General features: G+C 44.2%; 1 protein-coding gene across 6 annotated transcripts in view; it reads right to left on the bottom strand.

Moving 5' to 3' along the window:
• Positions 1–1,235: 1,235 nt before the first annotated feature.
• The window catches only part of epb41l5 (erythrocyte membrane protein band 4.1 like 5), a 28,933-nt gene continuing 11,889 nt past the window's right edge, over positions 1,236–18,279 (bottom strand). The window contains exons 13-26 of one of the 6 annotated variants that reach the window (XM_035522819.1): positions 18,132–18,238; positions 18,003–18,021; positions 17,047–17,086; positions 16,584–16,699; positions 10,613–10,755; positions 10,054–10,145; positions 9,432–9,560; positions 9,177–9,241; positions 8,422–8,541; positions 5,006–5,090; positions 4,648–4,725; positions 4,398–4,460; positions 3,407–3,540; positions 1,236–2,963 (exon numbers count right to left, since the gene is read on the bottom strand). In XM_035522819.1, coding sequence (XP_035378712.1) covers positions 2,918–2,963; positions 3,407–3,540; positions 4,398–4,460; positions 4,648–4,725; positions 5,006–5,090; positions 8,422–8,541; positions 9,177–9,241; positions 9,432–9,560; positions 10,054–10,145; positions 10,613–10,755; positions 16,584–16,699; positions 17,047–17,086; positions 18,003–18,021; positions 18,132–18,238 — 1,237 coding nt within the window. In that variant the 3' untranslated portion in view covers positions 1,236–2,917. Of the gene's footprint in view, positions 3,040–3,406; positions 3,541–4,397; positions 4,461–4,647; positions 4,726–5,005; positions 5,091–8,421; positions 8,542–9,176; positions 9,242–9,431; positions 9,561–10,053; positions 10,146–10,603; positions 10,756–16,583; positions 16,700–17,046; positions 17,087–18,002; positions 18,022–18,131; positions 18,239–18,279 lie in introns of all 6 variants that reach the window. The other 5 variants (XM_035522816.1, XM_035522815.1, XM_035522814.1 and 2 more) reach the window with 5 other exon arrangements.

Consider the following 18,279-nt stretch of genomic DNA (forward strand, 5'->3'; position numbering starts at 1 on the left):
AACTACAAGAAATTGAGTGTGTGCAATGTCCCAAAGTTCACCCAGACCAGGAACAAATGTAGGGCTCAACACTCAATAGCGATCTGTGAAAACAGTGGCTTTGGGACATTGCACACACCCAGTTTCTTGTAGTTTAAGATTTATTAATGATGCTTTTGGGATAATGTGGCCTAACTATGTTAGTGATTAACCAACTAATCTTGGTCTGGGAAACTGAAACAAAACCTCCACAATAATAATAATAATAATAATAATAATAACAATAACAACAACAATCTTTTTCATAAACCCAATTATGTTAGGATGAACAAAACTCTTGGGATGTAGAGAGAGAAAAATATGTCCAGTAAAGAGGAAAGTGTTGAGCTGAATTTTAAAGGAAGATAGAGCAATTTTTAATTATGTGGTAGAGAATTCCAGAGTTTAGGAAAACCAGCAGTGAATGACCTGCAAGAATTTCAGAACTGCGGGAGACAGGGAGAGTATACATGAATCTGCTCAGTGAGTTAGACGGGGGCAAAACTGTCAAGGGCTCTGAAAGTTAAGAGGAACAGTTTGCACTCAAATGGGTTGAATGAATGAGTGGGTTACCAGCGAAGGTGATGTAGTACATGGATAAGATGAAGAGAACGTTTGGCATATGTGAGGACAGTGGTGAACTGAAGGCGGTTAAGACATTTAGTAGGGAGTTAATCAATGAGGGAATTGCAGAAACCCACATGAAAAAAAGGCATTTACTGGCCTCAGTATCACCGACCAGCGGAGGGTGGAGACTGGTTATATTATAAAGATGAAATAATGCAGTTCCAGTAAGGAGACTTGAAATGGGGTTCATATGTGAGAGAGAGGTCATAAAACAAGCTTTTATGTTTTTAATAAGCGGAGCTGATCCAACAGGAAAACTGGCATCAAAAACCAGTGTTTTAAGTTTGAAATGCATGTAATCCCCTTAATAAAATTGTGGATGAAGCACTACTAATATAGATCTGAATATCAGCAGCATAACACTGAAACTTCAAATCTTGATTACAAATTATCCAACCTAGGTTAGATATAGCTTATATAAAAAGCAGGGGTCCAAGAAGAGAACCCTGGGTGACATCGTGAGTGACTGGGGCAATGGATCAATTGTGCATACCTATAAAGATAAACTGTTGCTTGTTAGTAGTACCTGGAAGATGTTCTCTTTAGGCCAAGTAATACTTGTGCGGAAAATAAAATGGCGAGAAAGAGTATACTGTTAAAATACATTTTTATTTGGAGAATGACCTACATCATACCAAATGACAAAAGGCACACTACTCAAACTTCTTCAGTCAGTGTACATACATGATACCAATCAGTGCTGCGACCTCTACAGAAGTCATTAATACATCTATGGTATTCTACAGAGAGTAAAACAGGGTGCTTGTACAGAACAGAGAGAAAAAAGAATAAATTAAAGCCAGACAGCTACAGGAAACTGCACTTCTGATTACACATATTCTCGCAGCCATTAATCGTGAACGTGAAAGCGCTCAAGGCCGACTAGGACTCGTAACGGCCCATCGCAGCGTGGTCTTGGAGAAGACAACAAACTGAAAAACTGACAGCTCTCATCAGAACACTTTCATTATAAGATCAAGAAAACATTTCAGATTTTTGTCCAGAGATCTTCATCTGACGGTCTAGTTGTAAATTCAAATGTGTGATGCAGACAGCAGGAAAAAAAAAACGAAGAATACAACAGAGGTAAATGAAAGAGCTTATCTGGTTGTGCAGAGGTAACTGGTGGACAATAATAGACACAGGACATATTAAAGTGTGACCATATTTATGGTCAGACTAGCCTCAGACTAGCCAGCCAGCCTTCATGGCAACACAGTCGTTAGTTGCAATTTCAGAACTACTTGAGAACTGGGTACAGTTCCTTTCTCTGTTCCTCTTTCTAGCCAGTTCTCATAACCAGTGTCAAGACTACATGATAACCATCATGCATTATCCAGTGAATTACAGTAAAATGCAGTGATCCAAAAAGCAATATACATGCTAGTAGATTTGATTTACTAAAAAAATGAGTGAAGTATTTAAAATCTGCAAAATGAGCAGTTAAGACAAGGTAGGTAATTAGGCAACTACGTCTCTGACAGACATGAAAACAGCAACAACAGATCGAAGGTCAAACCAAAGTGGCTCAGCCATGCCATGATGGCATGTGGTCCAGTGCTACGCAACACAACTGTCCTAACAATAAACAGGTTTGAAGTACAGTGCTTTAAAGCTTCATACTGAATACTACCGTGCCTCAGAACAGACAGGACAGAAAGAAAAAAGCAAACAAAAGGGAAAAACATGCTTGTAAAAAGACCTACGGCTGTTCTATAAATAAAAGTTTCCAAAGTCGGTGATCCATAGCGGTCTGGCAAATTGCTCTGTCACAGTGATCTAACTACACGGAGTTTGAGAACAGTAGGTGGCCGAGCAAAACCACAGCCCTCTGAAAAGAAGTCCCAGCACCGCCAAATGGAGGCCTCCCAGCCCTGACCCTGGAACAGCTGCGGTGATATCAAATCGCGCCATGTCGCAGTGGCTGTAACGGAAACGATGTCTCGGAAAATCAGTGTCCACACCCCTCCACGTCCTTAAAGTCCAAGATGAGGCTGTTTGGTGCCGGTGAGGCTGATCCTGGGTCAGAGCTTGGAGGCCCCTTCTGAACCCTGATGCTGCTCAAAGGTGGAGCGTCTGGTGGAGTTCAGCCGGTAGAGTCACATGTACCGTACACGGGGCATTAGTGTCTTGCTGTGCTTTAAGCTCAGGGTGTGCTGGAATGTGTGTGAGGAAGCCTCACAGTAGAATGTAGTGGGGGGGGGGGTTGGAACAGCCCAGAGCGGGCGGCTGAGCAGCTGGCGGTGAAGAGGCGGTGTGGGGCCCGCGGGTCTCAGAGCTCAGTGGTCAGCAGGGTCCTTGGTTTGTGGCTGTTGTCCCTGGGAGGAGGAGGAACAACGCTGTAGTCAAGAGGAGACGTGGTGAATCCCACTGCCTGAGCCGTGAGGACCACTTCTACACAAAAAGGAACAATCTGAGACACTTAAAGACTATTTAAAACACTTCAAATTCAACCAAGTTTCAGTGTTAATTTGTTATTATTAATAATAATAATAATAATAATAATAATATTAATCATCATTATCATCAACAAACATCCAAAAGCCGCATCCCTTAGTGATAATTAACAAGAAAAGCGAAGCAGTTTAATTGTGTAGAGGACTGCATACTGCATTAAAATTTGCTAAATAATTATGGGGATGTTAATCACTACAGCAAATTGATGATAATTAAAAAAAAAAAAAAAAAAAACCCAAAAACTTAACAGTAGCAAGATTTTAGTCTTAAAACAACATGGGAATGAAGCAGGGCTTGCACAAACCTGGTGCCAATCACATTATGAGTGTGAGAAAGCTGAGGAAGAGAGGCGTGAGCGCCCCCTTCAGGATGGTGAGGTGTCGCCTTTGCTGTGCAATCCAGCTCTAGAAGGCCGTTAGTAAAGGCGCCGGCGGCGTGCTGGAGGTGGGGGGGGGGGTCACAGAGAGGGGACGGAGGTCACTATACTGGCTGTGTGTCAGCAGAAGAGCGAGAGGATGACAAAACGGACACCAGAAAGGTGAGCGCTGGCATGCATGGTCAGAGCGATGGGCAGCACTGCTCCCAGTGTCATGGCACACTGAACGCCCAGAGAGGCCGCCGACCCTACGGGTCTACAAACGCACGCAGTGTGCGCGGTACAGGTCAATATGTCTGCAGGACGCAGAGATTTACAAATGTCATCTTTTTTCCCTCATCTTCTTTTCAACTAACAGTGCATCCCAAGACTCTGGACTGCAGATTAGTAATGATAGCACCGAGGGTTGTTTTTAAACCAAAGAGCTTCAGAAATCATTGGACAATTCTTGAAAAGCCACAATACGATGCTGAACATTTCGAGATGGGTGTTGAAAATATGAAAATCTATTTGATGCTCATATTTTTCCAGCTGTCCCTGTGAGCGTCACGATGCTGCACTTCATACATCTGAGATGATTACGAGGTTAAAAAAACAAAAAACAAAACAAGCCCATCTTGTTCTTGTTCCTGTGGACATCATGCAAAGAGGAAGCAGTAATGCTATGAAGTGCTGGTAATGGATCCTATGCCTTACGGTGTTAAAAGACACCCACCATGCAAGGTCCACATGCCTCAATTAAATTACCCACATTTCAGTGTTGCGGTTAATTAAACTGAGGGCAAACACGGGCATTTAAATTAAATATATGGAGCTTGAGTGTGTGGCTTTATTAGTGACATGAAAAGCTTCCGCATGGTAACGACATGATGCTGTTATGTGATCCAGTTATTGGAGCCTGTCAACTGCCTGAACTCACCGTAGCTGCTGGAATGATCCACCGGGGGCCGGTAATAGGCTTGGGCAGCTGCACTTGCGTAGGCTGTTAAGATAGGGACAAGGTCATTCCAATTTCAGCACCATATCGCCTTACAATTTGTTGCACTTAGATGATTCGGCGTGTCCTCTTTGGCCGAGAGCTGACCGTTTTGAAATGCATTTCCTTTAAAAGCATCACAACACCTAAGCTTGATGGAATGCTGGCGTGTCTGTAGTGTCTTTGGACTCACTCCTGGGTTAGGATCAGTGAAGTCAATCAGGTTATCGCTCTGGGGTACAGGGCGTGGCTCCTGCTCCTCCAGCCTGCCCTGCGTTGGGACAAACACTCCAACGGTCATTTGTTGTCTGGTTTAAAAGGCATAAAACCTTAAAAATGCATTAAAAACTGCTTATGGACTGTCGTTTTTGCAAAGAAGCTCATGACAGCTGCTCTGCACAAGCTCCTTTGCTTTGCTAGCCAGGCTTCTGCTCTCGGGCAGCGGCGTGAGGGGAGCGAGGCCCTTCACCCTGCCGCAGGGCGCCGCCCGGAGGCTCTGCGGCTGGAGGGGGCAGGCTGTGCGGCACGGAGCCGCCTGGCGCCTCTGTTACCTTGGCGGAGTAAGCTTCCTCGCTCCTCAGCTCCGCCGGTGTGCCGGGCGGCGGAGATGTGACCTCATCTCCCGTCACGTCGAGGCTGAAGGGCAACAACAAGCAGATGATGAGCTGGATCACGTTTCAGTCGGTCTGTGAGTCTGCCTGAGCAGTGACATAACACATTCCTGATTCTGATTCACAAAGCAAGGTTTCTGAGTGAGCCAGATAACTGAAAACCACATGAAACCTGAAAGTCTTCTATATCTGGACCATGGGGAGGAAAAAAAGAAAGAAAAAAAAAGCAGTTTCAGGATTTGAAGTGCAATTATCCAGATAAGACAATAAGCCTGTTTTGTCAAATACCCATTTGGACTTTGCCGAAAACCAGGCTTGGAGTCAGATTTAGCTTTTGAGACCCGCTGGCTATAAAGCTGTTTGAATGCAGTCTTTTCAAGCAGTGTTGGGGTTAGTCTGAGCTCTCAAAAGAGGACCAAAAAAAATGCCACATGGCAACCCAAAGAGACGTTCATCTTATTGATGACTCACTGTTGCCCCTTATCACTCACTCAGTGAAGGGGCAGGCATGTTTGCAGGAAACCACATCATTCACCGTGAAGCTTTAGAAAACATATGTGCATTTTAAAATCATCCTGTCATAACTTCTGAGCTGGCCTGTATACACACACACACACACACACACACACACACACACACACACACACACACACACACACACATATATAATATATACATACATACACACACACACACACACACACACACACACACACACATATAATATATACATACACACACACACATACACACACACACACACACACACGTATGTGTGTGTATGTGTGTATAGTTTTGATTCTTCTAGACCTTTCAGCAGCCTTTGACAGAGTAAACCACAACATTCTTCTCTCCAGGCTTGGTGTGACTGGCTCTGCTTGGAGATGGTTTCAGTCCTATCTGGTGGGACGGTCCAATCAGGTGACATGGAGAGAATCCACATCCAAACCGTGTAGACTCTCCACTGGTGTTCCACAAGGCTCAGTATTGGGCCCCCTTCTCTTCTCTTTGTATACTCGTTCTCTTGGTGATGTAATATCTTCTCATGCTTTCTCCTACCACTGCTATGCTGATGACACTCAATTATTACTTTCTTTTTCACCCTCTGACACACAGGTCTCCAGATGTATCTCAGCATGCTTGACTGACATCGCGTCATGGACAGCCCACCACTTGAAGCTCAACCCCAGTAAAACTGAGCTTCTGTTCATCCTAGGTACTCCCACCCCTTACCATGACCTCACTGTTTCCTACGAGAACTCCCTGGTATCACCATCCGAAGCTGCCTGGAGCCTGGGCATAACTTTGGACAACCAGTTGTCATTCTCAACTCATGTTTCTAATCTAACCCAGTCTTGCAGATTCCTCCTTTGTAACATGCGAAGGATTCGGCCCTTTCTCTTGCAGGAAGCTACCCAGGTGTTTGTGTAGTTTCTTGGGATCTCAAAGTTAGACTACTGCAACTCACTACTTGTTGGTCTTCCTCCAAGAGCCATCAAGCCTCTACAACTTGTCCAGAATGCAGCAGTACGACTGGTATTCAATCTTCCGAAGTTCACACGTTACTCCACTGCCGTGCTCCCTTTATTGGCACCCTGTAGCTGCACGTATCAGATTTAAAACCTTGATGCTTGCCTACAAAGCCAAAAATGGACCAGCCCCTTCATACATGAGGTCAATGGTCAAAGCCTGATCCGTACCTCGAGTACTTCGTACCTCAAATACGGCTCGGCTTGAAATACCGTGCTTCAGGTCTCATGGAAGACAAGCATCGAGACTATTTTCTGTCCTGGCTCCAAAATGGTGGAATGAACTCCCACTTGCTGTCCAGACAGCAGAGTCTCTTGCAGTCTTCCAATGCAGACTGAAGAACCATCTATTTGCAGAATATTTAAAGGACAACTGACACTGCTCCCATATTGACTGACTACATTAGTACTTATTGTAGGGTATTGTTTATGTTGTTTAACAAACTCTAGCACTTATTGTTCATAGCACTTATTGTTTAAGATAGACCTTGTGTATTTTGTACTTCTAGGTATCAGCATTCATCCCTGTATTCTACAGTATTCTAGTTCATTGGTATGTTTGATTCTAACCTACTGCACTGTACTAGGATGTATTCTATGAGTAAATGACAAAACACTTTTGTAAATCGTTCTGGATAAGAGCGTCTGTTAAATGCCGTAAATGTAAATGTATAGGGTGTTATATAGCTGCACTGAGACTGGATTCCGAATGTGGAAATGAGGATTGGAGGAAGCATAAAAAGACAAAAAGAAAATAAAATCCATTGTGTTGGATGCCAGGAAGTGCGGGAACACAGTCAACGACATTTAAATTCATCATCGGATGTTTAAATATGATTTACATACATGCATGTAGCACTCAACTTATTACACAGCTGAAGTGGATTTTAAAATGCGCCAGTGAAATTGATGTCCTATAAACACACACACACAAAAAATTAATTATTGATGACCTAGTTTATTTCAATTCAGCCCTAGACTTATTTGGTTACTTATGAATTGTAGTATCCTTTGGTCTGGCAAAACTTTTTTCCAGTTTCATCACAGACAGAGCAGATCATAAGCGCATCAGGCAGACTTTTAATTGCAAAAGTGTATTATTCCTGCAAGCTTCCTGTCTGCATCTACAGAGACAGGCTGCTGGATCCATACTGGGTAAAAAAAAACAAAACCTGGAGCACATTAACAGACACAATGGGTAAATGACTCAAATCCCCAGCACAGCTGGAAAAGTTGTGTGTGGCTGACGTGTGGGGTGATGTGGACCCCAGCACGTTCCCCGTGCTATGGCCTGCCTCGCTCTCTGCTCTGTGCCTTGGCTGGGGAGAAGAGTCCTTCTGTCTTGAGAATATCAAAGCTCAACGTATCCCGGTCATGCCACAGCGCTAACTGCACAGTCTAGCTGATGCATCTGAGCGCATGTGGTTATGTAAGGACAACATGTATCTAGGCAGAACTTTGGTCACGTGACCCACAGAGCCAGCTTACCTCTAGATGGCAACAGAGAACTGGAAATGGACTAATGAAGTGGCTTTAGTTTTTACTAGGTTAGAGACCAAAGCAACCACTTTCAGCATTAAAGGACAACATGTGTGTTTGTTATGAAGTGGGTCATGTATAGCATTCACAGGTGGTGTTTGAAATGAAGCCTTACAACCTTCCTCCCTGCATATTCAGACTTCCCAAATGTCATTACTCCTGCACAGTCAAGTCATCCATCTGAAGTCAGTCACTGTACTTGGAGAATTCCACATGCTCCTGCAATCAAATCCACACTCAAACCGTTCCTTCTCCCACAGAGCGCGAGTGCCATGTACAGGGCCTTACCTCATGGAGCACGCCCCCAGGGGGGGCTGCCTGAGCGGCTGCCTGGCCTCCTGCGGCTCGGCGCGCCCGCCCACCGTCGGGGATGAGGTGCTGTCTGTACGCCCGCCACGCCCCATTAACCTGGGGGAGGGTGAGGAAAGAGATTAGATAATTCTAAGTAATAACAATAATAACTACAAATGAGTAACAGCAATGCCAGGAATGTAAGACTATTAGATTAAACAGTACAGGACTTGAGGGCTCAATAAAAATAGCCAATGGCTTTAGTGCATTCATGGCAACGTTCACGGTAGTGATTATTAATTTTTTTTGTTTAATTAGAAATGCTCATCTGTGAAGCATTAAGCATTCTACAAAAGCAAGGACACTTCAGTGCATTCCTAACTAATCAGTCCACAAGCATGACTGAGATATAATCAGTCATATAACACAGAAATACGCAACGATAATCCGAAGGACCCACAGCAACCACATGCTTGTAGGAGTCTGCACCATCTAATAATCCCTTATGAAGTCCTAAAGCAACCCACCCCCCCCACCCTCCGTGCTGAATCAGGGAAAGACCGGATGAATATTCTTAACAACCAATGAGCTTCACAACTGCATGTTACTAACTGCATGCTAAAACTACAGGAATGTTAAAATTCACTTCACTGTCTAATTGTTTGTTTATAGTCCAAACAAAAGCTCCTTTTCCCATTTCAAAGAAAAACAAAAACAAACTCTTTCCCTTCTCAGTTAGCCCAGAGTCTCACCTGGCTGCTGCATCCTGCAGGTTACAGTTCTTCTCCCCAGACAGCAGGGCCTGTTCTTTCGTGTTCTGAGCAGACAAGCCAGCATTAGATCCATTAAAAATAAAAATAAAAAAAACGATTTACTCTTCAGCATTAGAACATGCTGCCGTTTAAAAGCAAACCCTCAGACTGGCATGGGACACAGGTTGTTGAAGTGCCGTTGCCGGGGGCAGCCTGTGCAAGAGGGGAGAGTGTTAGTGGGGGGGTGCAATTCACCCGCAGCTCAGCATCTGCCTGGGCCTTCAGGACATTGCTTTTGAGCTGGTCAGCAGCCTTCAGATGGGTCAGGATGGGACTGCTGCCCACACTGTTCAGACCCTTCTCCGAAAGCTTCAGCACGTCCTCCTGAACACAAGCGCAGACACACACACACACACACACACACACACACACATCGTGGATTCAAGAGTTAGACTGTATACAGTGTGATGTATGACACAGACTCATGTGTAACAATTCATCACTGACTAAGGCAGGGCAAATCATTTCATTCGTACGTAATGTACAGTGTGGCCTGACTGTAGTGTGTCTGCGTGTGTGTGCAGTCGAGTGTCCGACACAGATGACGGTGATCATGCCCTTCTACTGTGTCGTGCCTGTGCAGACATGCTTCCTGACCCCTCTGAGTGTAAACGACCACCACGCAGAACTCCGCACACCCGCCATCCGTGTGTGGCGGGCCGGAGACGGAGGAACAGAGGGTTGCGTGAGTGCCGTTTACCAGGTTTTGTGCTCTGTGAAGCGTGAGGTGTGAGCATGTGTGTGTGTATCCGAGGGTTTGGGTGTGCATGTGGGGACAGAGTCCACGTACCCTACTCTTCCGAGTGGCTGCACCTACCTGGTTGTTCATGTTGACGTTGACGTTGGAGCGGGTAGGACTGGAAGCTGGCACACTCTCCAACTCCAACCGCTTCAGGCGAGCAGCGGCCTCTGGGAAGAAGGGAGCAGGGCCCAGACTCAGCGTGACCCATGAACCATGCACGTGCACGTGCACTTAGCATGCCTTACTCTGGGGCAACCACCGTTTACATTTAAGTGAAGTTGGTAAGACATAAGGTGACTAGACCGCGAGAGCAAAGCTCCCAGTACGGCCAGAGGTTCTGCTTCCATCTGCACCCAGCAGGGTCTAAACTACCGAAGGGTCTGTTTGCTCAACATGCAGTTTTTCATCTGCATGATGTAAACTTTCCCTTTATTGCATTTTCTTGTCGGTGTTCTGTCAGTCAGCAAATTATGATTATGCAATCATGTAATTCTGTAACTAATAAAATGTTATACATGTACACATTTCTATAAATACATATTTAAAAATATAAATGTTATAAAAAAAGTGTGTGTGTGTGTGTGTGTGTGTGTGTGTGTGTGTGCGCGCGCGTGCATGCACTTGCCTGACTCACCCACGAGAGAGAGGCTTTCTGCGATGTTGATGGGGGCAGGCCCGGGGCCCGCTTCCTCTGACAAACTTGCCATTGCCATGGAGACAGGCATCCGGACTACCTCGTCCACGCACGTCTCCGGCAGGTCTGCCGCACCAGGTGTGCTGGGTGGGTGGGAGGGCAGCGGGTAAGGCAGAACAAGAACCGAGCCGGTACTTGATGGCTTCTGCAGTAGAATTCACTTTGGTCCATGGATCTGGTCTCCACTTACCTGCAGTCTGGCACACCATGTCTAACGAGCAAAGATCCCTCACAGTGGGATGAGCAAAGATACTACAGTGGGGTCCCCACGGTAAAACTCCAGGGATGACGTTAAGTATACTGCTGCTCCTTGTAGTCTAAGTTTGGCTAAAGTGTTAAGAATAGTATGTATGATTGTTGTCTGAGAATGATTTTTTTGTTTGAGTATGTGTGATGAAGGAATAGTATGCATGATTTTTTTCAAAACCTGAGCATTACCAAAATAAGGAAAACCTGCTACTACTTAAAACTCCAGGCAGTGTAAAGTTTAATATGTAGGTGTCTTTGGTGTTTTTGTAGAACACCAAGGCAAGGAATACTGGCATAACATACACAAATCTTCTTTCCAGGAAAATAAAATTTAAACAATTATATTCCATTCTTCATAGAAAAACAGCATTTCCAAGAGTTAAACAGTTGACCAAATCATACGCAGCATTGGTGTTAGTGCACCAGTACAACCCGCATGATGTAACTAGTTCTTGCAAGATCTTAAACGGAATAGAAGTTTCATCATTAATAAACACCAAACTTCATAACTGGATTCCATAAATAACTACTGACAAAAGTTAAAAAGCTCAATATAAATGTTATTTAACATGAATGTGTAACGTCCATTAAATCAACATGTTAGAAATACCATGTTACTACTACAAGAAGTTAACTAGTAGTGGACTCAGTGTGATTTTAAATGGCCCGTGGAGAGAGACGAAATCCAATAATACACACTTCTAACAGACGAACAAAAAACAACTGGAACATTACATAACAGAAATGCATGCCTGTCTGACCACACCCGCACACACGGCTTGGTTAAACCAAAGCCCACACCCACACAAACACACTGCAGTAATGTAAGAGAAAGGAAACTCAAGGAGGCTTCTCCTTAAAACACCCTGCTCTCCCACCACAAAAGCCTTCCTACCCTTGTGTGATAGGGTGCACTCAGGAGGGAGGGAGGTCACTCACATTCCACACATGGCTAGAAGGAGACTGAACTTTGGTAGCGGTTTAAATGTCACCATTTAGTGATATTCAGCTCAGAATAGACAGCACCTCGCCCATCTATACAATGTGACAGTGCCCCGAATCTTTTTTGATGATGTAAGAGTTTAATAAACTACATGGTCAAAAAAGAATATATAATTAACTTCTAATACACTGAAGCTGCAGTTATGACTTTCATACAAGTCATTACTGAATTACTGCAACCTCATATCAGAGTCAAAGCAAGACGCTTCCCAGATCTACTCTCCTCATTAAGAAGAACATACTGTACGTTATAGCTGAAAAGCTCACTGCCTTCTTCATGCTTCCACATTGTGTTCTTCTCAGGTTTTGACTGCTGTGTATAAAACATTTTTCCCCCCCAAAATAAAATGTAATCCAAACACATCAATGCACTTTTATTGGTATCCACTAGGAAAAGTGAAGTAAAAGCGAAGTGAAATTGAGAAAATCTTTTGTTCACACTTTATATGTAACAGAAGGCAGACACAGTGTTTTCTGGTAAAGTTGTGTAAGGAGGGAGTCAGCATACAGGGAAGGAACACATGAATCTGGTACAAGCTTTCAGGACAAAAAAACCCCCAAAACAACTCAACCCCATGCAAAAACACAACACACTCAAAAACTTGTTCTGTGTTCCTGCCACTCCGATTCAACAGGGATTCAGTGAAAATATAGATGAACTGAAATGGCAAAAGGATACCATTAAAAAAAAAAAAAATTTAAAATCTATGCTTCCAGGAGTTACCTCATACTACAACATTTAAGGCAAGACAGAGTTAACCATAACGATGATAAAATATTAGCATTTAGCATAATTTCAGGAAAGAGATGTATTGTTGCTCATTCACGTCTTCAGTAAAAGGCCGTGAGCCCAGCGCTTCAGTGAGCTGTTTACAACAGGTGGGCGTTTCCCAGCTGGCTTATGGGAGACATTTGTTCGATTACTTGTACACTCACGCAACTTTGCTCTGGCTAGTTTCAGTCACAGGAGCAAAGGAAGGGTGGAGGTTTTTTTAATTCTTTTTTTTTTTAAAGCAGTTTCTGTGGTTACAGCAAGACTAGGCTCAAGCTCAGGTGGTTTCACTCTGGTACGCCCTTCGTCCCAGCACAGTCTGGGGGCGGAGCCGCAGCCAAAGAATGCAGGGGTGGGTGGGGCAGAGGCGGGTTCCCAGGGCGGAGGCAGGCTGCCCGAGTGGGAGGGTTTTTCGGAGGAGCTGAGGGCTGTAGTTAGGAGAGTGGAATGCAGAACAGTCAGGGGAGTGTGGGTAAGAGACAACACTTGAACGGAGGAGGAGGGACTCTGGAGCAAATGAGGGGGATTGGAACACAAAACAGTCGAGAGACTCGGATTAAGGACGCTTTCTTTACACGCCTGGCACTGGTCGTGATCCGACATGTAGCTATGCCCGTCTGAAATTTCAGCAGCTTATCAGGGAGGCAGCAAAAAGGTGTTAAAAAACAGCTTCCATGTCTCATTTACCTCTACGCACTCTGGTCCACTGTGATCTGTGGCATAAGAGACCAACACTCCCACTACGTGATGGAACACAGCTGAATGGACTCAAATGCCTGGCCTGGGTGCTGCGTCCACGCATCCACACCAGTGTTTTCCTCGTTCCAAAGCGCTCGAGGAAAAATTGACCGATTCATCTCGGCACAAACTCTAAATGTTTAACAGTCTCCGAATTTCTGTACTTGCAAAACCGACGCGAGACCAGGCTGCAGCCGCCCCGATAAACATGCTTCATCATCAATAACGCGCCGAGAAACTACGTTCTTAATATCGACATGGTTCTTGTCGAAAGAAGAGATCCCAGTTATTTAGGAACAAGAGGTCAAGGGAAAAGGGAGCAGAGGTCACAGGTCAGAAGGGTGGAGATGTTGATCAGCCTGATGAGACGTCAGAGCAAATAAGTTCAGAGGCATAAAACAATTGAAGCAAACCACTAAAAATACTTGCATGGAGTGTTCCTTGAATGATGCGCTGGGTTAGTTTAAGAAGAGTGGGAGGAGATTCGTTTTCAACCGTGCATGCTCAGAAACACACAGAACAGAGGGGAACCTACAGAGATGATGCTAAAGCGGAATGCATTAGTGCTAACTGTGCTTTACCGCACACGTCCACCAGCGCAGTCAGGCCGGTAAGGGTAGTTTTTCCCCAAACCTCAGTGAGATGAAGAAGAGCTGACCGAGGAGGAGGTCCGAACCTCCCCCCCAGCCCTGCTTTATTTCAGTAAGCTGACGCGGTCATCTGCACTGATGCACTCAACTTCTTCCATACGGTTTCACTTACAAGCTCTGCCCTTTGCTTTGGTCTCAAGGAGCTCTGCTCAACTGTTCTCTGTCAGTGATGATGAATGTCTTTGGTAAAAAATGTGCACTTACTGTCTCTCACACACACACACAACAGGGCTTTGGTAGCACAAAACATAAGCTTCTCAGCAAGTAACTGGACCCTCCACCACACACACACACACACACACACACACACACACACAGGTCAGAAGCCTGCATGCAAAGTCTACTTCGTTTGCTTTAAATTCTATTCTGCGAGAAAATTGGGTTTTTCAGGCTGGGAAAATTAAGAATGACGTCCGAGACTTTGGTGATAGCAATGTTGCTGTTAGGGTGGATTATAGTGGATAACCCTTTTGTTATTATTGTAAATTGTTGTTTATATACATTTTTGCTGAAATTAGGAAAGGTCTACTTTTTAAACATTTAATTAAAGACATGATGAGTAACAATGGAATTCAAATATACAGTTAGAAAAACTCTACAATGTAAGTGCAGAATAGTTCTTTGTAAAGGACTTTATACTGTAATGCTTCGTTTTGCATGTACACAATTTAGCAGATGTCCAGAGCAGCTTGCTAAAGCGCCTTGTTGTCTCTGTGAAACACAGGCATGTTATACTTGGCCAGAGTCTAAGGTTCAAAGACCCTTTAGTGGTCAACATAATTTGACATTCATGAACACTTCATGTCATTCATTAGTTTAACATCCCCATTAAACTCTGAATAAATTAAGATATTAACTTGTCTCACACCCCTTATTAAGGTTAGACATTTTTTTAACATGACGATTTATCATTCTATGACCAAAAAAGAAAAATGCCGAAGCGTACTGTTTATTATTATTTATTATTAGTATTTTGTGTGTGTGTGTGTGTGTGTGTGTGTGTGAGAAAAAGACAAAAGCATTTTTAAAATTCTGCTAAAAAAAAAAAAATTTCAAAGTCCTCTATCTTCATCTTACAAACCTTATTCTTCTTTGGGAAAATAGGCCTAATTTTGTGTAATCATAAATGGGAGCTACTCTGTAAGACCCTGAGGTCTAAATGTAATTATATATACCATTTCAGGAAAAGGTATCATATGCATGAGTGGGCAAACACAGTAAAGCTCTTGGAGTAATTAAAGAGATGGCAATTAGATCTGACCCAGGCTCTGTAGATCATCTCATCTGCCCTAACTTGCAGAAATCTTTCTGATTAAAATTTTCTTTAAACTTCATTAAATGCATGTTGACTCAAAAATGTGTCATATAGCTGTTCAGCATTATATATGAATAAATGTTTTTTTTTTTTTTGTGTTGTGATTGTCAACTGCTCCACTTCAGTCAGCCCCTGAAGCTAGCAAGATCCCGAACCGTCGATGGTGTGTGTGTCCATGGAAGTTGCTCTTGACAGCAAGTACATCAGTCTATTAGTCGAGCAATCACAGAGGAGACAGTTACAGGTTAGCATTGGCCCGTTTAAGATTTGAAAGGGTAAAAAATAAATAAATAATTTTGATATCCAGACCAGAAAGACCCAAGGCTTATAAATCGTGGAAGAGAGAGAAGAGAATCAGTGCGAACTGTTGGTTTACCCCACAGCACTGTGGACATTTGACAAGTCTGTCGTGTCTGTTGATTGGCTTGATTTGGAAGCACAGCAAGACAGTGCTGTAGAAGTTGATTCGCTCAGCTAGAAGAGGGCCAACTGATCCCAAGCCAATCATGAGAGCTCACCCACAATTCAATCACAGCGCGAGCCGTAAGAGTACATACCTCACCTTATGAAAAGGCCACATGCTTTCAGAACATCAGACTAGAACAAACAACAACAACAACAACAACAAAAACAACAACAGTTTTAATAAAAGAACCCACCCCCCCAAAACAACACACCAGGAATCAGGATAAAAATTCATGAGAGATAAAAACATATCCACGCTCATCTCTGGGCTTCATACAGGCATGCACACACAGCGCTAATGCAACGGCCCAACTTCATTACTTTTCAATATTGCAGGAAGTTTAGGCACAAGCGTTTCATAGTACAGTAAAACCAAAAGCTGCCTTAAGGGGAAGAGAGAATGAGAGGATGGAGAGTGAGCAAGAGTGGGAGACAGAGAAAGATAGAGAGAGAGGGTGCATGAGGAAGAGAAAGATGTCCATGCTTGCCACTGCAGCAGGGAGGTTTTCCCGTGAAAAATCACCCTCTGCTCAAAGTTGTATTGCTCTCACCACCAATCACAAGCCCCCACAGCACCAAAACCACTCCCACCACATAGCCCACTAGCTGCCTGAAGGAAGTACTGCACATAGCCGGCCAGCCAGGACCCCTGGAGCGAAAGGATGGCCAAAGATGACCCAGCTTATTTGTCTTAGTACATTAAAATCGCATTTGACTCACCTTCGCCTTTCCGACTGGCTGCCACCTGGGCTCCTGGGGAGAACTTCGACTTCTAAGGGGCTCTGGGCCAAGGGCGGTCCACGGACAACAGACCAGGGAGGTCGAGAATGGGCCAGCTGCGTAGGGGGGTGGTCAGGCTTAGATGCATAACAAATGCTACTGGATGGCAATGATGCATCGGCAAAGCCAGGCAGCTACAAATGAAGCCACTTGGATAGCCTTGTAATCTTTACACGTCAACATGGAACGCCCAGTTAGGCAAAAGTTTCAAATTATTCTTCCAGCAGCCTAATTCTTAATCTGAGAGGCATGTAAGCCTAAAATAATTTAAGACATCGACTACATCTGAAAGGTAAGATGTAGTTTAGTAGTTAATAACCAGATATGTTGCACCTTAAGATTAAATAACAAAAGGAATCCAACTGAGTGCCATTCTTAGATGAAACATTTGACGGTTTAGTACCTGTGTCTCTTTACTGGGACTTACTCCATTATTGTGCATCCTGGAGAGAGGAGAAATGCAACAGACATTATGAGCAGCAACACACTGAACTCCTGAGCACGTGAAGCCTGGCTATAGACCTTGCTTCGGTCTGGATGAACCGAGCTGAGGTTGAGTGTCTGCTTTGTGACGAGGTAATGCGATAGCAGACTCCCCCACACCGTGCTCCTCGGCCCCCCTCATCTTCTGCACAAAGCCACGTTCTTACATTCAGTGTCTGCCAGCATCAGAATACGAGACAGAAAGTCGCTCTACTCAAGTTTAGTCCCTCTTAGTGGGTTAGGTTTTGAAGTCTTGTTCTGAAGTCTTGCTCAGTGACTCGTGGGTGTCGGCTGTAACTGATCTCTACACACCGCTACTACTTTCCAGCACTCAGACTCGCTGGATAAGAAACCACTGACTTAGGAGTTCAGAACTTTGGAATCTAAAAGACCTCTCATTTAGCTATTTTTTCCACAATGAACTGCTCAAATCATTTCCACTGAATGTGCAAATATGCCCAAATGAATGCGACAGCAGTGACAAAATGCAAAATAGAAATATTCTAATTCATTAAAACCGAATGGAACAGACCCGTTAGTTAGAAATGTTTATACTGCACTTCAGTATAATAAGGAGGGTGTCAGACATGGTTAGCCTCACACAGTACTTACAAATCATGTCTGGTATTCGATCCGAATACAAGCTCACTACAGAAAGCTCTGGGTAAGTGTACTAAAGTGGCCTTTATGAACACAACAGGGCTTTGGTAGCACAAAACATAAGCTTCTCAGCAAGTAACTGGACCCTCCACCCCACACACACACACACACACACACACTTCAGTCATCATACTAGTACAGCTTCAGAGGTCACTGCAGAAGCTCCCATATTAAACACTGCACAATAAACCCAGTAAAAGAATTAGACATACTTACTCTAGGGATTTAGGGCCACCTGTGAAGAGAGATGACCAGTGGCATTACTGCTCAATGACTCAGTACAGTAGAAGGTTGAGCTAACGGTTCAGGTAAAGGTTTCTATCCTGGGGGGGTATCTTCAGTCACCTCGGTTCTGCAGGGTCCTCCTGGAGTAGCGTCGGCTGGGTCGCCTCTCGAACGAGGCCGACCTTCTGGCTTTGTTCGCTTTCGTGGTCTGGTACTCTGTCTTTCCACTGCAAAGAGCACAGGAAACTCATTCAACAATAACGGTGAT

Source organism: Electrophorus electricus, chromosome 25, assembly GCF_013358815.1.
Source record: "Electrophorus electricus isolate fEleEle1 chromosome 25, fEleEle1.pri, whole genome shotgun sequence".
In the NCBI taxonomy this organism is placed as follows: Eukaryota; Metazoa; Chordata; class Actinopteri; order Gymnotiformes; family Gymnotidae; genus Electrophorus; species Electrophorus electricus.